General features: G+C 44.8%; 1 protein-coding gene across 2 annotated transcripts in view; it reads left to right on the top strand.

Annotated features, from left to right (window-relative positions):
* Positions 1 to 27,027, top strand: part of LOC117882838 (proto-oncogene DBL-like) — a 91,335-nt gene that overhangs the window by 21,403 nt on the left and 42,905 nt on the right. Inside the window, exons 4-7 of one of the 2 annotated variants that reach the window (XM_034781675.1) lie at positions 3,938 to 4,028; positions 15,750 to 15,869; positions 18,735 to 18,851; positions 21,254 to 21,403. In XM_034781675.1, the coding sequence (XP_034637566.1) occupies positions 3,938 to 4,028; positions 15,750 to 15,869; positions 18,735 to 18,851; positions 21,254 to 21,403 (478 nt within the window). Of the gene's footprint in view, positions 1 to 3,937; positions 4,029 to 8,369; positions 8,638 to 15,749; positions 15,870 to 18,734; positions 18,852 to 21,253; positions 21,404 to 27,027 lie in introns of those variants that run through there. The other variant, XM_034781676.1, reaches the window with a different exon arrangement.

The raw sequence follows: 27,027 nt of genomic DNA, 5'->3' as shown, positions 1-27,027 counted from the left end.
ATATTTTGCACGTGCAAGTGGAGAGTATGTTAATTTGGAAAAAGAGAGCGAGACCTTGAGAAGTAAAATAACTAAAGGAACGAGAGCCATTTGGTTGAATACTTTCCCATATCATTATGCTTGCTCTCCTGGTGCTGTACTACATTTTCCAGTACTGTTTTTCTGTAGCAACATTTACTCGCTGACAGTCTACCAGTCCCACAAGGTAGTTATGCTAGGATTAATGGATCTGAACAATTTCTTCTTCCTGAGCCTGGTGGGTTGAAGTTACCTGGAATGCTTAATCTCTTTTTAACTCTCTCTCACCTAGTTTGGCAAATTGCTTGCTACAGAGTGAGCAAGGTGAAGACAGCTAGGTGGCCATCAACCGCTGTCCTGGAAAAGTGCCATGTGTTTTCTCACAAACTCAAGGACAAAGAATTGCTGGGTTCTTGTGCCCTATTTAATTCTTGAGTGACTTGCATTCTACATCTACCCTCATCACAGTTGTGCTGATAGAGCAAAACTCCCAGTGCAGCTAGGTTGTATACAGTGGTGTTATAGTTGTGTGGGTCCCGGGATATTAGGTGGCACTCCCAATGTGGTGCCAGCTGGCCACCAGTTCCTCTAAGAGAGGGCTTGTGTCAGCACATCCTTTCTAGTAGAGTTGGGCATGTGCAAACAGACCTTGCAGTCTCTGGTTGTGAACCAGCCGCTGCAAGTTCATTGGAGGCTCCATTTCCATCTCTAGTCATTTCTCTTCTGCTATTTCCCTTACTTGCCGCTTCTTCCTGCTTTACTTCCCCACCCGACTCCTCTTCTCTCCTCATTGACTTTCCTTCATATCCTTTCACCTCCCGTTCCCTTTTCCTGTCTTTCTTCCTCCTCTCTCTCTCTCTCTCTCTCTCTCAAACTTTGCTCAGATTTTTCTGTCTTCACTTCACACACTGTCAGGCAGTTTCATATCAGGCGATGGTTGAAACTTGGCATTCATGGAAACCATGTCACAGCAAGATGTTTTTTCTGGGTCTGTTGAAAGTAGCAGTAATGCTTCTCTGGTCGGTAGGGGGTGTGACATGTGACTATATGAGACCACTACTCAACCTTGTTGATTTCCACAGAATTTTATACCGAATGCAACATCTGCTGTTCTATACTATTATTGCAAATACATACAATGTTATAAAATTACATTTAATATGATGTATTTTTGACCTATTCCATGTGAAGCCCTGTTGAGGGCTATAAGACTGATGATGATTCAAACATAAAGTTGGCACTTTATTTGCAGTGAGTCACACTACCTGCTTCTCTTCTCTTCCTATGGTTCTGAGAGCCTCTTTTGATTTTTAACTTTAGTAATAGTATGCTTTGTATCCCGAGGGAATCTAAAACGTTGTGATTAGGGCTGTCAAGCGATTAAAAAAATTAATCGTGATTAATCGCACTGTTAAACCATAATAGAATACCATTTATTTAAATATTTTTGGATGTTTTCTACATTTTCTAATATATTGATTTCAGTTACAACACAGAATACAAAGTGTACAGTGCTCACTTTATATTTATTTTTTATTACAAATATTTGCGCTGAAAAAAACAGAAGAAATAGTATTTTCAATTCACCTAATATAAGTGCTGTAGTGCAATCTCTTGATCATGAAAGTTGAACTCACAAATGTCAAATTATGTACAAAAAATAACTGCATTCAAAAATAAAACAACGTAAAACTTTAGCGCCTACAAGTCCACTCAGTCCTACTTCAGCCAGTCACTCAGACAAACAAGTTTGGTTACATTTGCAGGAGATAATGCTGCCCGCTTCTTGTTTACAATGTCACCTGAAAATGAGAACAGGCATTCGCATGGCACTGTTGTAAACAGCGTCACAAGGTATTTACGTGCCAGATGCGCTAAAGATTCATATGTCCCTTCATGGTTTCATTACCATTCCAGAGGACATGCTTTCACGCTGATGGCAAGTTCTGCTCAATAACTATCCAAAGCAGAGCAGACCGATGCATGTTCATTTTCATCATCTGAGTCAGATGCCACCAGCAGAAGGTTGATTTTCTTTTTTGGTGGTTCGGGTTCTGTAGTTTCCGCATCAGAGTGCTGCTCTTTTAAGACTTCTGAAAACATGTGCCATACTTCATCCCTCTCAGATTTTGGAAGGCACTTCAGATTCTTAAATTGTGTCGAGTGCTGTAGCTATTTTTAGAACTCTCACATTGGTAACTTCTTTGTATTTTGTCAAATCTGCAGTGACAGTGTTCGTAAATCAAACATGCTGGGTCATCATCCGAGACTGCTATAACATGAAATATATGGCAGAATTCGGGTAAAACAGAGCAGGGGACATACAATTCTCCCCCAAGGAGTTCAGTCACAAATTTAATTAATGCACTATTTTTTTAACGAACATCATCAGCATGGAAGCATGTCCCCTGGAATGGTGGCTGAAGCATGAAGGGGCATACAAATGTTTAACATATCTGGCATGTAAATATCTTGCAACGCCCACTACAAAAGTGCCATGCGAACACCTGTTCTCACTTTCAGGTGACATTGTAAACAAGAAGCAGGCAGCACCATCTCCTGTAAATGTAACCAAACTTGTTTGTCTGATTGACTGGCTGAAGTAGGACTGAGTGGACTTGTAGGCTCTAAAGTTTTACATTGTTTTGTTTTTGAGTGCAGTTCTGTAACAAAAAAAATCTACATTTGTAAGTTACACTTTCACCATAGAGATTGCACTACAGTATTTGTATTGAGGTGAATTGAAAAATGCTATTTCTTTTATCATTTTTACAGTGCAAATATTTGTAATAAGAATAATATAAAGTGAGCACTTTGTATTCTGTGTAGTAATAAAAATCAATATATTTGAAAATGTAGAAAAACATCCAAAAATATTTAATACATTTCAGTTGGTATTCTATTGTTTAACGGTGCAATTAATTTTTTAATTGCAGTTAATTTTTTTGAGTATAAAGGTAACTAATATGACTCTGCACTTTGCATACATGAAGGCTGCCCTCATTTAATAGTACTACATGAAGATGTGCTCACAGGAAAGACTTATCTGGCTACACTAGTGATAAGGGGAGGGAGAAACGGATATAAAACGATAACCTTGCCAAATATTGACAGTCATGTGGTAGTAATAAATGATTAGTCTTGGAATGAGTATACAGCTTCTTATGCCCCATGCTAGCTAGATTAACGCTAATCCAGGTATGTCTACCCACTTTTCAAAACAGACGTACTCTTAAAGAGTTGTAACCAGATTCCTTGATATGGTTGTACTTGTATCATAGACAGGGACTCATCTGAACACATCCCATCCCATCTCCTAGAACTGGAAGGGACCTTGAAAGGTCATCGAGTCCAGCCCCCTGCCTTCACTACAGGACCAAGTACTGATTTTGCCCCAGATCCCCAAGCGGCCCCCTCAAGGATTGAACTCACAACCCTGGGTTTAACAGGCCAATGCTCAAACCACTGAGCTATCCCTCCCCCCCATGTTATCCCCCAGTGTGTAGAACTAGAATACTGCTCAGTTATCTATTAGGGTTGGGATTTTCTAAGGAATTTAAGGGAGTTCTTAGGCTCCTTTGCAAATTCCAGCTCCGAAGTAATGTGGATTTGTAAGGAACTTTCCAAACGGCACACGCAGCGCGCTCGAGTGCAAATAAAATTCCCATTGAACAGGAGGAACGTTGCATGTTTCTAACGTCAAACTTGCTGTCAAATAATAGTGAGATAGGTTGTTGAGTTTATTTCTGGAACCAACTGTAGAAAATAGTTTCAAATGGAATTTTAATGTTTACGAAAGGTGCCAGAGGTATTGTGTTCTGGGTATTTATGAGAACTTTGTATGTTTGTTTTTTACTGGGACTGAAATGGCTTGCTCTCAAAATGTTACCTAGCTACTTGGTATTTTCTTGTCTTGTAGTCAACATGAATCTGACACGAAATTTATCCTAATCCTGGATAGAAGATTGGATACATGGACGTCTGTCAAAATGACTCTCCAAAGGATAGCAGTAAGCCCTTGTTATTGTTAAATGTTTTGTTACGGTACTGAGTCATCATGTACATTGTTTCAGATTTTGAAAACATCTGTATCCCAGACCTGTTGAACTAGTCTCTCTTTCAAGGCATCTCTATGACCCTTTTCACCACAGTAAATGCAGGTATTGTGATGTACCTAATTTGTATGCATATTTTAGCAGTTTGGATATCCAACTGATCATTTGCCTGTGCTCATGCAAATTAGTCACACAGCTGTGTACACATTTTTGTGCCCTGCTCTGGGCATTTGATGTTTAGACAATCCATCTCGGCATATATTCTACATGTAGGTTCTGATTTTTAGTAGCAGATGATTATTTTACCCTTAATTGGGCAAAATTTTATTTACTGCAAAATAGCCTTCACCATAATTTTTATATATAAAAAATCAGGGGAAAACTACTTTGAAGTTTACATGTGGTCATTCCTGGGGCCGGTTTTGTTCAATATCTTCATTAATGATCTGGAGGATGGCGTGGACTGCACCCTCAGCAAGTTTGCAGATGACACTAAACTGGGAGGAGTGGTAGATACGCTGGAGGGTAGGGATAGGATACAGAGAGACCTAGACAAATTAGAGGATTGGGCCAAAAGAAACCTGATGAGGTTCAACAAGGACAAGTGCAGAGTCCTGCACTTAGGACAGAAGAGTCCCATGCACTGCGACAGACTACGGACGAAATGGCTAGGGGTGCAGTTCTGCAGAGAAGGACCTAGGGGTTACAGTGGACGAGAAGCTGGATATGAGTCAACAGGGTGCCCTTGTTGCCAAGAAGGCTAATGGCATTCTGGGCTGTATAAGTAGGGGCATTGCCAGCAGATCGAGGGACGTGATCATTCCCCTCTATTCGGCATTGGTGAGGCCTCATCAGGAGTACTGTGTCCAGTTTTGGGCCCCACACTACAAGGAGGATGTGGAAAAATTGGAAAGAGTCCAGCGGAGGGCAACAAGAATGATTAGGGGTCTGGAGCACATGACTTATGAGGAGAGGCTGAGGGAACTGGGATTGTTTAGCCTGCAGAAGAGAAGAATGAGGGGGGATTTGATAGCTGCTTTCAACTACCTGAAAGGGGGTTCCAAAGAAGATGGATCTAGACTGTTCTCAGTGGTACCAGATGACAGAAAAAGGAGTAATGGTCTCGAGTTGCAGTGGGGGAGGTTTAGGTTGGATATTAGGAAAAACCTTTTCACTAGGAGGGTGGTGAAGCACTGGAATGGGTTACCTGGGGAGGTGGTGGAATCTCCTTCCTTAGAGGTTTTTAAGGTCAGGTTTGACAAAGCCCTGGCTGGGATGATTTAGTTGGGAATTGGTCCTGCTTTGAGCAGGGGGTTGGACTAGATGACCTCCTGAGGTCCCTTCCAACCCTGATATTCTATGATTCTATGATATGTGCGTGTCCATATATGTAATAGGGTTAACTGTAGACTGTATCCAAAATGGTACAGGGATTGGGACCCAGACTTCAGAGCAGACACAGCTCTTAGTCCTGCATGGATCAGCCTCAGAAACAACTACTGAGCATGCCTAGTAACTGCCACGCTCTGTTCTGGATGTTTTTCGGTTCTTCTAGCTGACTTGCCCTGCCCTGCTCTCTGTGAGAGTGGGGAGAAGTTATATCCAGCTAAGATCCATGCCTCCTTCCTGCTGCTTCTCTCCTTCTCCTCTGGAGAAACATAGTCAAATGCTGCCATATAAAGCATGTGGGTACAGATATATGTATATAAAATGTGTCTCTCTTAATTAACTAGAGCAGATGTACCCTCAGATGCAGAACAAATCTCACAAGTAACACTTCCCTACCCTCCCCCCGCTAGTCAACAGTACGTGGTCTTTTGCAAAAATTAAAATGTAGTCTAAAAGTGCTACACTGGTGTATATAAAAAATCCCTTTTATAATGAATGGAGTCTGTACTAAAAAGCTGGCAGTGAAAGGCCAGATCTAAACTGACCTTGCTACAGTGGAAGGTGAAAAGAAATGTTCTGAAAAGGTCACAATCATCACCGTCACCTCCTCCCGTAATACAGGGCAAGTCTACACCTCTTCTCTACATCCGCATAGCTGCAGCACTTCTGGTGAGGATGCACCATGTCCACGGGAGAGCGCTCTCCTGTCGGCAGAATTACTCCGCCTTGGTGAGAAGCAGAAGCTCAGTCTGGGAGTGTGTCTCTGGCCAACATAGTGCTGATGTGGACAGCGCAAAACTTGCATTTCTGGATGGGGTTTTTTTCACACCCCTGAGCGATGGGGGGGGGGCTTTTTCACACCCCCGAGTGACATAAGTTATATTGACTGAGGTGGTGGTGTACACCTGCCCGCAAAGAGACACTCCAGATGAAGAGTTGGATATGCAAACTCAGCTGATAGAGAATGAGGCAAAGAGAGCTCATCGAGAGGAGTGTGTAACTTAGACCACTTTGTACCAAAATCTCGTTGGGCTAGCTGATGCCCTGTCAGGTCAGATCTTAAGTATTAACAAGTGTTCGACCATTAACTATTGCTGAATATGGCATTAAGGACATTTTTGCTGATGGGCGTCTAGTGGCAGTAATGGTATTTTTTGATCGTTAAAATAAGTCATGACTGTCAGAGCCTGGTCCTGTTGCCTTTACACGGGCAATGCTTGCATTGATCCCAAAGGGAGCTTTTTCTGGCCCGTGAATGGCATTTTCCATTCAAATAGCTTGAAACCATTTTTTTAGAATGAGAGCTCTACTTGCCTGTCCTGATGTAGCTTTCACAAAAGTGCCTGCCCTTTACGTTTCATTTTAAATGATACATGAGCATGTGATCTCATAAGATATGTGCTGTGCATTTCCTTTTGCATCCACAGACAGAGGTGACTCTCTCACAGTATATCTGAGTATTTAAGGCAGTGCTGTGTGCAAACAATCCAGAGACACCCAATGCAACTAAGAATGAAAGACAGAAAAATCTGTGTACACAAAGTTGTAAGACTTGAGTTCTGCCTGTGAAAAGACAGTAGTAGGATCAGACCTTAAGATGCCTCTCTCAGACCCATGTAACTGGGCAAGGGAACTAACTAGTTTTAAGATGGAGCTTGATAAGTTTATGAATGTGATTATGTGACGGGGTTGCTTGTGATAGCAGGGGACTGATTTCAATGACCCTGGAGGTCCATTCCAGCTTTATGGTCTATGTTCCCATGTAATACCTTATTACCCTGTGCTTTGTGTGTGGGGTGGGGGTGGGGAAGAAGAGGCAAGACAAGGAAGAATAGAGATTCGATTACTTTTCCAATGATCAGTCATAATATTGGACTTGACCGAAGTTTGGAGTCAGACATTTTCTGTTCTCTGATATGATGGAGTAAAATAACTACCACATAAGTTGAATTCAACATGCACAGGGCCTGATTTTTCTGAAGTGTGCATGTGCAAAACTCTGGCTGCAATGGCAGATCTGACCAGCTATAGAGAGATGAGGCGGGTGACATAATATCTTTTATCGGGCTAACTTCTGTTGGCGCGGGAGGCAAGCTTTCGAGTTTACATCGAGTTTTTCTTCAAGTATGTGTCTAACTGCAGACATGGGGTATGCAGCGTTGTTGGAGCCATGTTGGTCCCAAGGTATTAGAGAGCCAAGGTGGGTGAGGCAATATCTTTTATGGGACCAATTTCTGTGGGTGAGCGAGACAAGCTTCCCAGTTTATTAGGCAGAGCTCTGTGACCTAAAGAAGAATTCTGTGTACGCTCCAAAGCTTGTGCCTCACCAACACAAGTTGGTCCAATAAAAGATAACACCTCTTCCCCCCCCCCCATTTGCAGATGTAAGTATCCTCCTGGTGACAAGAAGAACAGGAGTACTTGTGGCACCTTAGAGACTAACAAATTTATTTGAGCATAAGCTTTCGTGGACTACAGCCCACTTCTTCGGATGCATATAGAATGGACCATATATTGAGGAGATATATATACACACATACAGAGAGCATAAACTGGTGACAGTATGCATGTGCAATGTATGTGCATATTGGTACCATCCCGTTTAGAAAGTCAGGCCCTACCTGTACGTCCCAGGCTTTAGGCTTGGCTTTTCTAGCTTTTTCTGTTGCATAATTGGGCACATCCTTTAAAAATCCATATTTCAGGCCCCACTAATGCAAGAACTACGGTATTTCCCCAGGTACAGGGATGGAGTTGTGCTTTCTTAAGGGTTCCCAGCAGAGCGCCCAAATAAATGAACTACCCCTAACCCGAGGAAGATTTTTGGCATTCCACCTTAAAAAGAAAAAGGGAGCCCTTCCCGGAGGGAGCAGGCACGAGTCAATCGCCGGCCCCGCACGCCTGGTCCGCTCCAGCAGCCGACACCGGATGGTCCCCCCCGGGTTGAACGGGGATGAGGCGTGCGGGACCCTAGGGAATCAGTGCGGGGCGCTGGGGCCGGAGGCTGCTTGCAGGGCTGCGATGGGAGCCGCTTTGCGGGAAGCCGGCCGGCGGCTGGGATTTTCCAGCCCCTCCTGAGAAGCGGCTCCCCCCAGGCCGGGCTGCCAGGCGGGGGAGAAAGGCGATGGCCGAGGCGGCCCCCGCCGGAGGTATGCTGAGACATCGGAGGAATGCGGTAAGGGCGCTCCGCCTGCAGTCCTGCCAACTGCACAGCCCAAGTTCAAGTGCAAGGCTGCTGCAGCGCGGGGCTCTAGCACACAACTGCTGCTGAACGGGGGGGACCAGGGGAGAGCCCTGCGTTTGCATGTGCTGCATGCGACCACCCGTCTGCCTCTTGCACGGGCAGCCCGAGAGCGGGGGGAAAAGGGAAATACTGTCAGGTGATGATTTCATCCCAGGGAGTATTTTTAGTAGCGTCTCCTTTAGAGGGAGGCATCGGATACTCCGGAAATCTCTCTGCAGCATTGTCCTCAGGGCTTAGGTTACATTCAACCAAAAGGGTTTAGGGGCTGCTTTCCCCGTAAACACAACGCATTCCTGGGGAAAGGCCTAAGAGAGCGAGCTCTCCTGCGGTTGTAGCAGCAACCGGGCAAATCGCTTTTGTGGTTAACTGTGCAGCCGGCTCACAAGAGTAAAATAAAGCCATCAGAACAGGGTGTAGCTTGGTTAGCTTCAGCAGAAGTAGAAGCCGAGCGAAAACAGTCCCAGCGTTTGGTTGCCTGACTTTGCTCTCCAAGGAGAGAAGAAAGTCACTAACTTTGCAATCTGTGTATTGATCAGTTTCCTGTGTCCAGGATCAAACTTAACGGGTGGATTTTCCTTTCCTCTTGGTCTGCTCTTCTTTCCCTGGGTGCAGGGAAGTCCCAGGGGAAGGTTGTCTATTCAGGGGGAGATTATACTTTTAACGGTAATTTCTAGAAAAGATGGTAAATGCTTTTCGTGTAGAAAATTAAGTAAATAATGGCCATGTTCCTTCCAACCTATGTGACATCCTAATTTAGTCACAAAACTGTGTGTATTTAAGACAATAGGATGCTTCATTTGCTAAAAGTGGATTGCCCCTTATGGGCATAATTTTTTATGTCCGTAGAACTTTAGGATCATTTTTTTAAAAAACACAAATTATTGTGCTACTAAATTAGGAAGACTATTAAAATATTAGCAGCTGGTTGATTTTTTTTAATTGTACAGATTACTTCAAATTCTTTTCTAACTCTCACATTATAGAGAATACTAAAAGCTGGAGAAGGGGAAGTTGAGTATCAAGGGTTCATGAGTCTTCTTACCAGGTTTTATCAAGTGACAATGATTCTCTTTAGTATAATAAATAGTAGGACTGGAAGTTCAGCTGGGTTAAGTTACTTCCTCTTTTAACTTTTTGGAACATAGGGTGTGAAAGCCCCACGTGTTCTTTCTCTGTCATATTGTAGCATGACACATTTTCTTGCCTTGGCTAATACTAGAGTTAAGCGCAAAGGTGCTGGCTAACCTCAGTTAAGGGGTAGAGTAGTGCGATGATTGTAAAGGGCCGGGATTTGTTTTTAGTCCCTTCATAAATGTTAACTTCGAATAATTGTTAAACCAGCTGATTTTTTTTTATTTTTATTTATTTTTATCTATCATCTTTGCCCTTACGTTAATACTACGCAGAGGACACCTTTCTGCTGGTAGCAGACTTAAAGCAAGGGTTTTTTCCATATGTAGTCCATACTAGATATTGATCTGCAAAAGGTACATTTCTTTGTCAAGTACGTATCACCTTTTTGCTCCTCATTAAGTGGTGACCTTGATTGTACATTGATAAAATCACCTTTCATGCAGGAAAATCTTAAAATGCTTTCTAAACACTAGGAATCATGTTTCCTGTTCTGGAAATGCAGCTACCTCTGGGGTGAAACGTGACACGTGTTTAATAGCAAACAGATCCTCTTACATAAATTTAGGATACAACATTAAAAATACCATATCAGACTGGAATTTGCCTGTATCCCAGATGTGACAAACTGGGATAAAACTGTGCCAGATTATGAACTCTCTCGTAGTACGTGTGAAAATGCTGGGAACTATGAAGGCATACCCCCAGACATGCCCAAAGGCAATCTATTGTACTTCATCCCAATGAATTGCCATACTTGGGGAAGATGTTTGACACCTTGTTGAAGGACTAACACTAAGGCTTATGTCTACACAAGCACTTTTGTCGGTAAAACTTCGCAAAAGTTTCACCAACAAAAGCGCCGGTGTGGTCAACGCTATGTCAGTGGGAGATGCTCTTCTGCCGACATAGCTACTGCCGCTCGTTAGGGGTGATTTAATTATGCCGGCAGGAGAGCTCTCTCCTGCCAGCAAAGAGCAGCTACATGGGCAACCTTACAGCGGCACAACTGTGCCTCTGTAAAGTCCGTAGTGTAGACGTGGCCTAAGAGCCGTCACAGAGAAATTTGGGGCCCTGGTCGCTGATTGTGTCTCATTTACAGGCCTAGCCCCCCATGGAACAGTGGCATTTCTACACAACACCCTGTACAGGGGAAGGAGTGGGGAGGGGGAGCGTAATTGATGGATCGGTAGTTTCACTCTCTGAGCAAAAAGCTCAGAGACAGGGTTCCTATTTAAGAGAAGGATTCTCTTCTGTCCAAGGGGGCGAGGGGACCGATCATTGTCACACGTAAGAAAGAGTTGCAGGAGGAATTCTTCCCAGCCTGAAATGTTGACAAACCTCAGCCTCGCAGGGAGGGTGCCTTTCAGGACTTTGGTTGTTTTCAAAGATCTGTAACGTTTTGTGCTTTGAGTAAACTCATCCTGGTTAAGAAATTCCTTTGTCAAGCCAATGTTTCTTGCTATCCTGATATCTTGTCCCTAAAGGGTTTAAATTAGACGTCCAGAGAGCCTCTAGTTGGAGCGCTGGATGAGCACATGTAGGAGACTGGGGGCTTTTGATTTTGGGGTCTAGGGCAGCAGCACCCGATGTCCCAAGGAAGGGCATCAGACAAGAGGTCTGAGCCAAGGAGAGTGCCCTGTAGACCTACAACTTAGATTTTACCCAGACGGCCTGGGAGCACACGGGAGCCAGGAGTGGGTCCACTCTCAACAGACTGTTGACTGCCGAGAGGCGCTGGGCCAGAGTTTAACACAAGAGCTGCATGAAAGCTTCCCAGTTTGTTCACAGGTCAAGCTGTGAGGTCTGCCAGAACTACCAAGTTTGGAAGTGGCGGTGGGCCTGGTCTCGGGCTTGTTCGTGTCCGTTTGGGCCATTGACTTGATTGGGTGCGGGAGTTGGGAGGAATATCTGCTGTGCCTGTCCAGTCGCAGCTTGCTGTGGCCCCTGGATGGAGCCCTGCAACCTCTTTGTGGCTTCTGCTGCCCTGACTGGTTTTCAGAGGAACGTCTGCTGTCGAAATTGCTATGCTGTGAGGTGAGACCAATAAACAAAGAGTAAAGTGGTTTTAAGGCTGAGGGTAAACTAGGGAATGTCATGTGATAGGAATGCAGCTCCAGGGCAGCATACATGCTCTGCCAGTAGTATATAGGCACAGAGACCTCATAGGGGGGACGCCCAATGATTTCCCTGAGCCTCCTGAGTTCATGGGGGCAGGCCAATCTAATGACCAGGAGAGATGCCGTGTGACCAACCGTGTGGCTTGCAACAAATGTCCAACCACTCAGAATCTATCTATTATCAGGGAGAACCAGACAGCACAACCTTCTTGAAACAAACCCCTGCGTGTTAGCAGAGGAAGCTCTGACTTGGGAGAAGAAAAAATGGCAAAAAAACCCCCACCTTAATTTGGAGTGTTGCAGACTTTCAAGTTGGAGATTTCCCGCTCTGCCAGTTAACACTACTCTTGGCAAAAGGAAAATGAGTCTTGTTCTTTGTTTCTGACCTTTTGAGGACGGTTGCCTTCCTTGTCAGCAAACTGTCTGAACTTAACACACAATGGGGTGAGATAAAATTGGTCTCTGGTTCTGTAACTGTACTTAAATCCTTCTAAACTTGGCATGTAAGATTCACTCCCGCCGAGGATTGCGTTGAGATGCTCAGATGAAACCACCAGGCTTTGCTTGGGTCAATGAAAACCTCCTGGGAGATACTGGTGTCTTGACATTTTCAAAATGTGAAGTTGAAGACCTCCCCTCTCCCAGAAAACCCACCTCTCTCCAGACCTACCTTGTCTAGGGTGGGAGCTTAGAGGTTGGCAACACCCTTCTGGTTGTGCTTTGCATGGGAGTGCTTTGCATGGGAGTGAGCTTCTTCCCAGACCTTCCCCCCACCAGTTTCACAGCATCAGTCCTATAAACGTGTGGCAGCTCACCCTATAACTGCTGCCTACACTGGACTTGACCTTAGTCTAGGGTCTGACACCTTCCCTTTCCCCCAAACCCTGCCAGAATGCACCACTGTGTTAGAGCATGCTGACTGACGCCTGTATTTCATTCTTGCCAATAATGGATACACGCCTCCCTCCCCTCACCTGTTTTGGGGACTCCCTAGCACTGCTGTGCATTTTGGGGTGCATCAGAGCTCAGAAAGACATAACAGGCCAGCCATGAACCAACCATGGGACCATCAGCAGCAGCATTTGGAGTCCCACTGATTGCCACACAGAGGGGTGGACAGGCAGCTTGCTTCTCTGGACCATATGGGAGGGGGCTTGCCTTCCCTACGGACCCACGTAGAAGATGGAGAGCTCCAGTCAGCCTGACTGCTCGGAAATATCAGGAGTGTGTTAGGTGCCGTCTCGTTGGGAGAGAGACCTGCAGGCCGCCTGGCTCCCAGCAGGTTTGCCAAAGGGAGATTCTGAGCCTGTTGGAAGAAGGGAGTAATAGCCAGTCTTAGAACCAGATTTGCAAAGCTTTCTATGACCGGGACCAGGTTTCGATTGGTAACAAGCCCAGGCACGGGTTCGGCCTGGTGGGAGGTTTCATTGTGCAAGGTTCACAGAGCTCTAGACTGGCAAACGTTTTACTAACCAACATTCGGCATCAAAGCAATAGCGTACAAATATTGGCAAGGAAAGGGTAGGCACCCAGGATTTGAGTCAGAGATGACAATGTCACTGGCCATTTAGTGGTTTGCTCTTGCTGTCAGAGCCAAATCTTGAACCCTGGCAAAATTCCCATTGAATGGGAACTTAGTTTGTATTCATTTATTTTTTCACTCCCGTTTAAAATTGCTACATTTATGTGGCTCTTGTGATGCTAAAGAGCACTGACCATTTCTAAGAGGAATATAATCCACAATCAGTTTTTTTAAAAAAATTTAATAAGAAAAACATAAGCACGGCCATATTGGCTCAAACTAGCCCGTCTTGCCAGTATCCTGTCTTCTGACAGTGGCCAGTGTCAGATGCTTCAGAGGGAATGAACAGAACAGGGTGATTATTGCATGATCCATCCAGACATCCAGTCCCAGCTTCTAGCACTCAGAGGTTTAGGGACACCCGTGGGGTTGCATCGCCTGATCATTTTGGCTAATATCCATTGGTGGACTCATCCTGCATGAACGTATCTAATTCTTTTTTTAACCCAGTTATACTTTAAGCCTTCACAACATCCCCTTGCAATGAGTTCCACAGGTTGACCGTGCCTTGTGTGAAGACCGTGCCTTTTGTTTGTTTTAACCTGCTGCTACTAATTTTCATTGGATGACCCCTGGTTCTTGTGTTATGTGGTGGAGTAAATAATGCTTTCTTATTCACTTTCTCCACAGCTTTGATGATTTCATATATCCCTAGCATATCCCCCCTTAGTCGTCTCCTTTCTAAGATGAACTGTCCCAGACTTCTTTTAATGTCTCCTCATATGGAAGCTGTTCCATACCCCATTTCATTTTTATTGCCCCTCTCTGCACCTTTTCCAATTCTGATATGTCTTTTTTGAGATCGTGCAGTTCTGGTTGCCCCCATATTCGAAGTATGGGTGTACTATGGATTTACATAGTGGTGTTACGATATTTTCTGCCTTATTATCTATCCCTTTCCTAATGGTTCCTAACATTCTGGTAGCTTTTTTTGACTGCCGCTCCGCATTGAGTGGATATTTTTGGAGAATTATCCATGATGACGCCAAGCTCTGTTTCTTGAGTAGTAACAGCTAATATAGACCCCATGATATTGTATGTATAGTTGGGATTATGTTTTCCAATATGCGTTACTTTGCACTTATCAACATTGAATTTTATCTGCCATTTTGTTGCCCAGTCAGCCAGGTCTGTGAGATCCTTTTGTAAATCTTTGCAATCTGTTTTGGACTTAACTGTCTCGAGTAATTTTGTATCATGTGCAAACTTTGCCACAGTGTAATTTGTGGGTGTCAAGTCTCAACTATAAATTATGGCTTCTTTGAACAGTACATAATTGGATGTTTATGGAACCAAAGCATAAATTTGTGTGTTTTGTGTGCATAGATATACAGACACTTGTATTCTTCTTCACCAGAGTGTAGATTCTTATGTGAAAGTCATCTCCCCTCCCCCCCCGTTGTACACATTTTCCCCTTGAAAAATGGGCTAGTGAATATTTTATAGTAGAGTTTTTTTTATTTCCCCTCAGTGAAAACTTCATTTAATGTAGATTTAACAGGTAGTATCAGGACTCTTCTATCATTTATAATCACGTAAATAAAATGGTAATTTACGCTCGATAAAGGATTCACATGTTTATGCTGACAAGTTAACATGTGCCTTTGATACTTTTAAAGTGCTCAAGAGACAGTAAGAAAACATATATGAGATAATATATGGAGATAGTTTGGCACAATTGGATTTTAGAGAAATATCATAAATCTTAATTAACTGGGTTCCTTCTGTCATTTACTTATCTGTGATTTCAAGTTATTTTTCTTGGCTCCATTAAAATATTCAATGTTCTTTTCAGTGAATCATATACAACTCTCTACTGCTGTGTTTGAAATACGGAAATGATATTTGTGCCACAAATTAAACATTGCCAATAATTACCAAGGACAAGCAGGTTCATTTCGATACACTTCTGAGGAATACATACAAGTACATTACATAATGAATCACTGAGCTAAATTACGGCTACTTCACAGCTATGACTCATTTCTTGGTAGAACACTTTCTGGAATGTTTCAAATCCAGCATTTTCATCTGCCAAAGAGCAACAGTTAAAGTAAGGAGGGATGTGTGAATCATGGAGGAGCACAAAGAAATAGTAAGAATCGCTTGAAAAGTAGGCTTTGAATTTTGACCCACTTTTGCAATTGGGTCTTGTCTGAATTTTCACCAGTTGAATGCCCATGTTGATCATCTGCCATGTTTTCCTGCAGGAGTCCTTCCCGGGAAACCTGCAGTTAGTGATGGTTCTACGTCCCACTGGGTTTTTCCAGCGCACTTTCACTGACATTGGATTTCGCTTCAGTCAGGAGGATTTTCTACTCAAATTACCGGTATGAGTATATCAGCTGTGCATTATGCTCATGTCCTCCTAAATACTGATTTGGTTCCATGCTGCTGTGTCAGGGCCGTGTCCTCATTCAATGCCTGGTCATGAAAAATAAATGGGGCTTTTCTTTTAATGATGCAGGATTTCAAACAATTGTAGCTTTTCCGAAGCGTTGGGTTTTCCTGCGGTATGGTATTGTGAAAAGTGCACATGGATACGGTTTTTCCTTTGGAAGAGAATTTGGTCGGTGTTTGAAGGTGCTGGATTGACAGCCCTATCGTGTAAAGTTTGCTCTCTGCAGAAGTAGTATTGTCCTGGGCAGTGGCAGGACAGGCTGAACTATGTGACTGCCCCATATGCCTCCCCCGTGAGCTGGGGGGCGAAAAGGTAGCTCATTCTTTAATAACCGTTTAACATTTAGCATGTGTGAAGAGACTTCCAACGCAAGTACCGCGGTTGATGCCAAATCCGTCACGTTAATCTCAGTGTAAAAATCCTGTTGATATCAGCGCCCTGTTTTTATTTATTTTCAAAATAGTTTGTATTCTCAATGGGATACGTTTTAGAGAGGGGCTCAACAATCTCCCTCTACACTGCTGGCCTGTCTCCCCAGCCTAGGAAGGCTTGACACCATGCACAGAGGCTGCTTCAAGTCCTATTCTCAGGGCCTCAGCTTTATTTCTTCCATATAAAACTAGTACAGCATATCAGTTGTTCCTTCCCCCTAACCCACGGTCTTCTGCTGGAGACAATCTATTTCCTACGGGTTTCCACTCTATGCCTGAGAGTCCTCCACAGACTCTGTGCTTTTCCCTCCAGGAGCCAACCTAACGCCCTCTTCTGCCACAGGGTCTCTCACAAGAGCCTTCTTGCTCCCTGCGGCCTTCTACCCCAACTGAGCCACTTGCTGGCTTTGATCCCAAGCTGATCAGCCTCCCATCACTGGGGAGACTGGGACCAGCTCTGCTTAAAGGGCCAGCCACCCTGTGTCACACCCTATCAGTGAAATCACGGGACATTTGGGGACCAGGACCAATGGAGAGTGGTTAAAAGAAGAAATGCATTAATAGAACTTGAGTCTGAAAGACTTCATTGTAACCCCCACCCCAATAATATGTGAATTATTGCTCTATTATTTTTGCTTAAAAATCAGATTTTGCAGTTTTTGCACAGAATGTACATTTTTCACTCAATTCTGTTTTCAACAACAAACAAAAACAAACAGCCCCCCTCTGCTCCCAAAGAATCCAAACACCCTCCTGCAAAAACCAAAACCCTTCAGCATCTTTGAAAATTCAAAATTCACTCAGGAAAAAGGTCAGTGTTTGCATCAGAACAGGTAAAAATGCATAGTTCGCATATTTCTGTGAAACTGGCCAAATACGGCTGTGCAATGCCCTGTCAGAATGTTAAGAATATATTTTTTTCCACATGAAATTTAACCCTCTCCTCTCCCCACCAATCGCATCACTGCTGTTTACACATCTTGCCATTTTGTCCATGATGCTGCAATTGGAGCCATGTGGGTGACTCCCCGCATTCGTGATCTGTGTGGTACTTCACTGGGGTGTTGCTGGGGTTTAGCTGGATAGATCCTATTGCAGAATCTCAGGGCCTTTGTAAGTACGCAGTTCCTCTTTAGGCCCTGACCTTATGAAGACTCTCACGTGTGCTCAACTGAACACTGCATGATTACTTCCATTGACTTCTATGAGACTGCTCACTGGGCCCAGAATGAAATCTGTGCAAGAGTTTTTGCGGGGCTTCTACCTTATTCTGTGTTTTTCAGCACCTACGGGGCCCCGATTCAGACTGGGGCTTGTACGTGCTACTGAAAGATAAATAACTAGATGACACAGATGATCTGGAGTTCAGAGTTATCTTGTAACTGAATAGTCTAGGAAAAATCCTAATATCCAAAAGTCTGTTCAGATTAGGGTGACCAGATGTCCTGACTTTATAGGGACAGTCCCGGTTTTTGGGTCTTTTTCTTATATAGGTTCCTATTACCCCCGACCCCTTGTCCTGATTTTTCACACTTGCTATCTGGTCACCCTAGTTCAGATAAATGAAATCTAATCACTTCTACCTGCCCAAGCAGCTTCTGATCTGCACACTGGAAATCTGGGTGTGTTACTAATTTGTCCCTCCAACTGAGACTGAAAATGGAGAATATTCTTTCCCTTAAATGTCAATGAAAGGCAGAAGAAATGGCCTATTTGCCATCCAGCTTCCTGCTTGCAAAGTCCTTCCTCTGGCTTCACCCACTCAGCACTGCACTTTGGGTGGCTGGCAGCTGACTAGTTATGTCTGGCTCAGAAAAAGTTGGGTCAACTCATTTTAAATGAACAAAAGTGAATATCTGTATATTATAAAATAAGTGTATGAGTTGTATAGCCTGTAATCGATAAATACAAATTTGACCTCAGATACGTGTAAAATGAAGGTGTGTCATAAAGAAATAATTGGCGCAAAAGCCAATTTTGTAAATACGGTAGAGTCTTGGTTTTAAGAATACCAATCTAACGAATGACAAGGTAGCTGAACCATTTTTTCCTGACACAAAAATAAAGGAGCACATAATGAAAGTACTGTCAGTGAAGAACAAATCAACCTCCCTTCACATTTCGATGCCCGGAAATCGCTTTGCAGTGGTTTGAAAGATGAGAAGAAATTTGGTGCAGTGTACAACACTGCAACTTATGCACCGTACTTACTGTGATATTGAGATGTTCAATTTTATACGACTCTTCTATCCCCAATTAGTTTGTAAAATAGAGATTAGTACATGAAATATTGCAGGCGCAATTTGCAAGTTAATTGTGAAGAAGCTGCGATGAATCAATTCATGATGTTTCTTTGTTCCTAGGTGGTGATGCTGAGCTCGGTCAGTGATTTGTTGATGTATATTGATGAGAAGCAGTTAACCCCGGAGTTCGGGGGCACCTTGGAGTACCGTCATAGCGAATGGGTTATCTTCAGAACTGTACGTAGCGCTGCTTATGTGGTGTTACTCATGCAGGGCCCGATTCTACAAAGTGCTGAGAGCTGCCGCCCCCACTAAATCCCGCCTGGGAGGTGATGAACACCCTCGAGTCCCTACTTAGCACCTTGCAAGATCAAGACCTTTGTGTAGCTCAAGTTATTGGCAGTGTTGAAAGGGATCTGAAAGAAGGGGGACTGTCTATCATTGACCCCTCATCGACCTGTCCCTCTGACCCATCCCTCCATCCATTTCCATCCCCCATTCGCCCCCCACCTCACCTCTGCTCTTCCTGCAGCTTAGGTGTTGTTCATCCCCTTCTCCCAGGTCAGCAGGCTCCTCTCTGTCCCTTCCCAGTGAGGGACAGGAGCAGAGGAGCCGTCCTGTTGCTCAGAGGAGGGGAGAGGAGGGAGCCAGACCTGCCTTGAACTGCTGGATTCTTTCTCCTCCCTGCTCCCCTCCCGTGTGAATAGCGTCCGCTTCTGAGGGGCGGGGGTCAGAGTTCCGCAGTGGCTCTGTTTGGCTGCTCTTGCCTCCGTGGTATTCAAGTGAGGAAAGCAGCAATCAGGTTTGCCCCCCTCAGGCGATACAACAAACACGCGCCCCTCAGCGACCCAGCTGGCATCTTAAGTTGTTATTTCCCAGGTACATGACCTGGTGCACTTTAAGCATTGCTTATTGACTAGGCTTTTCAAAGGAGTCCCAGGGAGTTAGGTGCTGAATTCCTATAGGAGATGGGCAACTAACATCCTTAGGCGCCTCATCGCTTTAAGACCATTTAAAAATTCATCTCCTTTTGTCCCATTGGTTTAAAATGACAAATACATCTCTACCCCGATATCCTTGGGAGCCAAAAAATCTTACCGCATTATAGGTGAAACCGCGTTATATCGAACTTGCTTTGATCCGCCGGAGCACACAGCCCTGCCCCCCCCCCAGAGCGCTGCTTTACCCCATTATATCCGAATTCGTGTTATATCGGGTCGCGTTATATCGGGGTAAAGGTGTATCGTGTTTTTCTTTGCATGTGGAGTAACGTAATTGAATAACAGTGTTTGTTCCTTGCACCTGCTACTCTTTCATATTGCCAGATATTTCATATTTTCTATGACTCTGGCCTCCAGGCTTTCTCTGAGCTATATTCTGCCATCAATTTCTATGCAACACCCTTTGATTTCAATGGACTTCACTTTCTGCTCAGAGAGCAATGGTAGGCTGTTCTGCTAATTATCATCCAGACAGCTCAAAACACTAATGAAAACTGCATGGAATTATTGCTTAAGGCTATAATCCTGGAATGAGCGCCACAAGGCAGACCTCTGTATCTGCATGGAGCTCATTGCTGGATCGGGGCCACAAGCATCTCTTTCGAGTTCTGAACCTGGCATTAAGAATTACCGAGAGCACATTATAAACACCTTTTTGCTTAACAATGTGATACACTGAACGTAATTTAAAAAACGAGGCTGAGAAAAGGTTGAGAAAACGTGGGGAGTGGGGGGAATGAAAACACGTTGAATATTTCTGCTTGTTATGGCATTCACAAGGGCGATTCAGCTTAGATTCATTGGATGGCTTAAAGTAGCAGTTCTCAAACTGTGGGTCGGGATCCCAATGTGGATCGCAACCCCATTTTAATGGGGTCACCAGGGCTGGCTTAGGGTAGGTCTACTAGGGTAGGTCTTACTTCCTGGTTCGGCGGCAGGCAATCGATCTTCTGGGATCGATCCCGGAAGTGCTCGTCGTCGACGCCGGTACTCCAGCTCGGTACTCTGGACCCGCGGTAAGTTCGAACTAAGGTACTTTGAAGTCAGCTACGTTATTAACGTAGCTGAATTTGCGTACCTTAGTCCGAAGTGGGGGGTTAGTGGGGACCAGACCTTAGACTTGCTGGGGCTCAGGGCCTAAGCCAAAGCCCAAGGGATTCAGCCCTGAGCGCGAGGCTCAGGTTACAGGCTCCTTGGCTGGGACTGAACCATTGGGCTTTGGTTTTGACCCCTTCCCCGTCGAGGTGGTGGGACTCGGACAGGCTCAGGCTTCGGTCCCCCCTCCTGGGGTCGTGTTGTAATTTTTGTTGTCAGACAAGTGTCAGAGTGCAATGAAGCTTGAGAAACCCTGGCTTAAATCTTACTCTTGTACAAGGATTAAAATACACTAACTTCCCAGCTACTTTGAAGCTAATGGCAAAACTCCCATTGACTCTAATACGAGCAGGGTTTGAGCTGGAGTTTTCAAATGAGCTTTAAGGAGTTAATTGCCCAACTCCCCTTGAATTTCAATGGGTTGGGTGTGCCTAACTCCCTTAGGCTCATCTGAAAATCTCAGCATTGGCCCTTAGTGCATTTTTTGATGAGCTCTTAGAATATCCTGACTACTGAGCTGATGAAATAATTGTCTTCCACCAGGCTATCGAGAGTTTTGCACTAACGGTGAAGGAAATTGCGCAGATGTTACAATCTTTCGGCACGGAGCTGGCAGAAACAGAACTACCAGATGACATGTATTCAATTGAGCGCATCCTGGCTTTGCGCACAGAAAAGTATTGTCAGCTCAAGGTATGCTACTCAGAAACTCAGCTCTATGTTAAGTCAGTGTCCTACTGCAAGGTAGGACTTCTGTGGTTTGATTGATTCTTTGTTCTCTCTCTCTCTCCCTCTTCCCCCATATGCATGTGTTTCTATTATGACAGTTAAAATAAAACAGACCTATTTCTGTATGTTACATCTATATTTGCCTTTCACCCATTCAAACAATTGTCATGTCAACATCCAGGAAACTGTCTCTGCTGCTAGTTGCTTATTTGATAGCCATGTAGCTGTCAGAGCTCGAGAAACAAAGCAATTCTTGCCCATTCTTGAATGTGCACCACGTTCTACTCCTACAACGTGTCTTCCAGGGAAGAACCATGAAAAGCTTTGTCAACTCCAAGTGCAATGCTTCCCTCATGGATCTGCTTGTTAGGACCCACATCTGGCATATGTAGAGTGAACAGAACGCCAATCTCCCACTAACATCAATGGGAGTTTTGCACATATAAAGAGAGCAGAAAAGTGTGGTAGATTTGAAGGATAATTTTCCCCCAAAGCTCCATACGTCTTATGAATGTGGTTGCATATTCACAGATACTATGGGGCAAATTCTCTTCTCCCAGTGACTTCAGGAAGGGTCCATTGGTTTGAGAGGAGGCAGTGAATGCATTGGTGTAAATCTATTGAGAGAATACACTATGTATTTTGTTACCCATGATGTGAGCTTTATCTTAATGTGAGCCCCTTTGTTTTATATCAATCAAATGGGAGTGCGGAGCCGGTGCTGGGGGCAGGGGCAGCGCGTGGAGCCCCATGGCCCCTCCCCCGGCCTAGGAGCCAGACCTGCTGGTTGCTTTCAGGGTGCAGTGCAGTCCCAGGACAGGTAGGGACTAGCCTGCCTTAGCCCCGCCGACCGGACTTTTAATGGCCTAGTTGGCAGTGCTGACCGGAGCCACCAGGGTCCCTTTCCGACCGGGTCTTCGGGTCGAAAACTGGACACCTGGTCACCCTACCGTCAAACAACTGTGTCCCCTCAGCTCTCCAGCCTGAGATGCCTTTTACGCTGCTTTGCTCGTAAACAGCCACCCCTCTAGGCTTTGCCCACACCCAGCCTCGAATATGTAACCTGCTCCCAGTATACATTATTGAGTGCCACTAGCTCTTCCCTCCACTGCCGCAATGGAACATTCTTTAAACTTCTTCCATTCTTCCTCCCCAGACTTAGTTGGCATTGGCAAAGCACGAAAGCCTTCCTTTACTTTTTGGCAGAACTCTCCTTTCTTGTTTAATATTTAAAGATATATTTTACTGATTTGAGATTATGATTAAAATATTAGATGCTTAAACATGGATTTTTGGTACAGCAGCTGCCAACCAAGCTGTTGTTTTTGATACTGCTGCATATGTGAGAGACCAGACTGGGTATAGTTCTGAAATCCTTCAGTTCAGAGATTCGGAGGCCAGAAGGGACCACTGTGATCATCTAGCCTGACCTCCTATATAACACAGGCCAGAGAACATGCTCAAAAGAATTCCTAGAACAGATCTTTTAGAAAAATATCCAATCTTGATATAAAACTTGTTGATGGAGAATCCACCATGACCCATGGTAAGTTGTTCTAATGGTTATTTACTCTCACCATTACAATTTGTGCTTGCAGAGTAATTGGCCAAGTGCTCCTGTGGATTTGAACTCACAACCTACCTCTAGCACTGGAGGTAGAAGCCTCAGACCAATGCCAACAACCTGCCTGTTAGATTGCTCATGCATTCAGTGGGGCTACTAATACATAGTGTAGGATGAGGTCCTGTATTTGCACTAGAGTGTAATGGGTTAATCCAATAAAGTTTGTATATTTTTTATATATAACATGCTATTTCATTCCTATGGCATTGTCTTATAGAAAGCTCCCAATTAGAAATACACACGATGGCAACCAAAATGTGCTCTGTGTATGTATACATAGGTGCATATAAATATATACAGCATAGGAAAATATTGCGGTGTTTTTAGAAACTATGCCAGCTATACATTGTCGTACATGCTTGATTTAACCTTTGTGCTGAGGAACAAATCCTTAGACAATGAAGCAAGTGTCAGTTACAAATGTGCTAGTAAATACAGACATGTCAGTGACGCCTGCTTTTTTTGTGGTGAAATCAAAAATACCATGAGTTTTCGTTTGCATTTAAAATATTGAGCTGTTCCTTTAGATTAATCATTCAGTAGAAATCATCTGTTGTTGTTTTTTAAATGTCTCATTCATTAGTTGAAAAGGCTGTTGAGTTTTTGAACAAAATGTAGCCTAGTTGTGTGTGTGTGTTTTCAAGAACATGAAAGATTAAGCTAGATAAGAAATTGTGCACAGATTGCAGTAATAAAGATACAAGATTCTTGTATTGCTGTCATGGCAACTGAAAGATAGGGGCAGGAGATTTCTGAATACATAAGAACTATCACATACATTTGCGCATTTGTGTAGCTGTGATACTGAACAGAAGCCAGTTGTAAAGGTAATGAGAAAAAGACAAGCTAATTAAGCAGACTAAGAAATTAACCCCTTTGATATACTGAAAGGGGAAAAATCATATTTAACACCTGTTCAGTTGCTTTTGATGCTCAGGTTACAGCATCTTCCCGTGTAATGGAATTGTCTGAAACAAAAGGAGACTTTAGGTCTCTGGAGAGCTAAACATGAGAGGGTAAAGTAGCAACCATCTTTTGCCTAAAACATACAGCGTAATTCCTCTTCCCTTCTGTGTTTCCTGGATTACTGAAGTATCAAACATGGTCAGAACTTTTGTCCTAGGTCACATCAATCAAGAGCCAATTGATACTAACACATTCCAACAGTTTGCACTTCATGTGTTCTGATTGGCTGTTTGGTCCAACCCTCCACCTGCCCCTCCCTCATGGTCTCTTCAGCTCAATATCACTCCACACCTGCCCCTCTTACCCTCTGGTGCCTTGGCCTGGCCCCCTCACCCTCCTTCCTTACCCTTTTCTTTCCATTTAGCTGATTCCCTCCTAAGTAACCTTCCCCTTCCCCTCAGCCCCCCTGAAAAAAAAAGTGGAACTACCAAGACATTTGCCACGCTCACAGTGTTCACCCTGCTTGTGTGTTTTACCGCTTCCCCTACCGGTGATGCCTATTCTATTTAAATTGTAAGCTCCTTGAGGCAGGGACCCTCTGACACACTGTCTCTGTACAGCGCCTAGCACAATGGGGTTCTGGTCCATGACTGGAGCCCCTAGGCAATACGATAATATAAATAGTAAGTGTGGAAGAAAGCATGGGATACATAATCAAATCTGTTATGTTCTTTTAACATAGTAAGGCCAGTGAAATGCACAGAATCAAATGATGGATCTGCTCCCACCCTCCGTAAATAAACCAGTCCCTTGAGATACTTTAACTTGCTGGCTATGTATACGCTAATCCGGCCAGGCATACTTCTAAAGGAAGAGTGAGACTAGCTGCTTTTTAATCTCCTCCCTCCCTCCCATGATGCTCCTGCTGCTCCTTCCTATAGAAAGAAGAAATATCCAGGAGCACCACACGCAACTGGGTGCTGGGTGCGGTGTGAAACGGCACTGTTCTCATGCCCCGGGCCTTCCCACTAATCAACAAACACAGCCGCATGGGTTGGCCTGACAGTACCAGGTGGGACTTTGCATTGCCATGGCAAGGAGGCAAGACGGGGGCCAGTCACAGCCGTGAAAGGCTCTTTCTTGGACAAGACTTGGCCTTCAGAGGGAAGTCGCCTGTTGCGATATTCCCAACCAAATGCCTTTGGTGAAATAATTGGGTCATAGCTAGAAGGGCAGAAGGTAAATGGGCCTGGTGCATAACTCTACTGTGGCAGAACCTTGTGCACCCGTAGTTACTGAGCCTAGTGATTTAAAACTTTACCCTGGACGCTTTTTGAGGCAGAGACTAGCTTGCCCTTTGTGTACGTACAGCTCCTAGAGCAATGAAGCCCCAATGTCAGGGTGGGAGTATGTCCATGCTATGAATGCTGCAGCGACACATCGACCAAGCTGTGTCGACGGTGGGGGTTAGAGTGACCTAACTACCCCGCACAGGGCATGAAGGTTTTCACGGCGTCGAGCGACGTCGCTAGGTCGTCGACCTAAGTTCTAGGTGCGGACCGGGTCGGAGGTGCCACTCTAGACGTGGGTATCGTTTTAAGAGGAAAGGGAGGGAGTAATCTCCTCCCAACCTCTAACTTGGATGGAAACCCCTGTTCTTTCTTCCCTTCCCCCACCCCCAATTTCAGCCCCCTCCGTGGAGGGGAGGGCAGAGAGGGATGCAGCAGGATGGTGGGGAGAAGGTTTCCATGTGCAGCTTGGCATTCTTTCCTTGCCTCTGCCACTTGGGGCTGCTCTGTTGGGGAGACCAGAGGCTGATTTCTGGAGCTGCAGCCCCCATCCTGCCTGCCCTGCAACATGCTCTGTATGCAGAGCAGGGGGATTGGCAGGCAGACAAGCCCTGGCCCCTGTCCACCTTCATTTCCCCCCACACTCCTCATGGAATGGAGGGGAAGGAGGAATCAGCTAGGGGACAGCCTTCGGAGGACACAAGATGGAAGAGGGGGTCCCTGGGGCGGGGAATTGTGGGGACTGACCGGCTGAGGGGAGCGGTGTGGTGATGGACGTAGACTTGAGTGGCTCAGTCTTGGCTGTGGGGAGATGCAGGCTCAGGGATGGGTCTTGGGAGAGGGGAAGATGAGGGTTTTTTGGGGGAGGAAAGGGTATTAGTGGGGGGGGAGGAAGGGAGTTGAGGGATGTGGTGGGAGAGGGAGTGAAGCTGGTATCTGGGGAAGTGCCAGTGAGTGAATGATTTGAGGAGCGTGCGGTATTGAGACCCGTATTGGTAGCAGGGCATAGGAGGAAGGAGGCACTTGCACTGCAGGGGGATGGGGAGGGTTTGTAGCAGTAGGAAAGTCTGTATCCCCCTCAACTTTGCTGGCAACATTACTCCACCGGTCAGAGAAGTAATATGGAGTAATATTGATAAACAGGAGAAACCCACTGCAATGCACGCTCATGCCACACGTAAAGGAGTTGCCAGCAGAGCGTGCTGGGCGAGAGCCCCTTAGCTCTGGGATGTACTGCTCCCCACTTGGTCTGCTGGAGCCCACCGTTGTTAGCAGGATAGCTCACCCTGCAGTGCTGAGAGTCCCTTTTATTTCAGATTAGTGTGTCCACATGGGCAGTTATACCAGCATAGCTATAGCCATTTAATTATCCCTCTGGAGTTCTGCCAGACAGTTTCCCCATGTTGACTAGCCCATCTTCTGGTTTCTCTTTTGCTTCCTGAGATGCGTCATTGAGCCCAGTTCAACACCCACAGCAGTTTTTCTACTTTCTTAGCATCACCAACCCTGCTCCAAACTGTCGCTTGCCATGGAAGATAAACAAAGAAAACACTTGCTCTGGGGCTGAACCTGATGTAGAGTGAATTTTTTCCGCTGAAACTCAACTGCCAATTTTTTAGTTTGAATCCACTTCCAATGAATTTATAATGAAAACGCTGGCAAACCTTTGGTTGTAGAGAGACTGGCGCATGCGGTCGTATGATCGCGGTCTCAGGATCAGTGCACAATCAGCACATAGTGGGTGGACGTTTGTTCTTCCTGTGAAATGC

The sequence above is a fragment of the Trachemys scripta genome, chromosome 9 (genome assembly GCF_013100865.1).
Source record: "Trachemys scripta elegans isolate TJP31775 chromosome 9, CAS_Tse_1.0, whole genome shotgun sequence".
Taxonomy (NCBI): domain Eukaryota; kingdom Metazoa; phylum Chordata; order Testudines; family Emydidae; genus Trachemys; species Trachemys scripta.
Note: the sequence above shows the minus strand (reverse complement) of the source record. Positions and strands in the feature narration are given on the sequence as shown.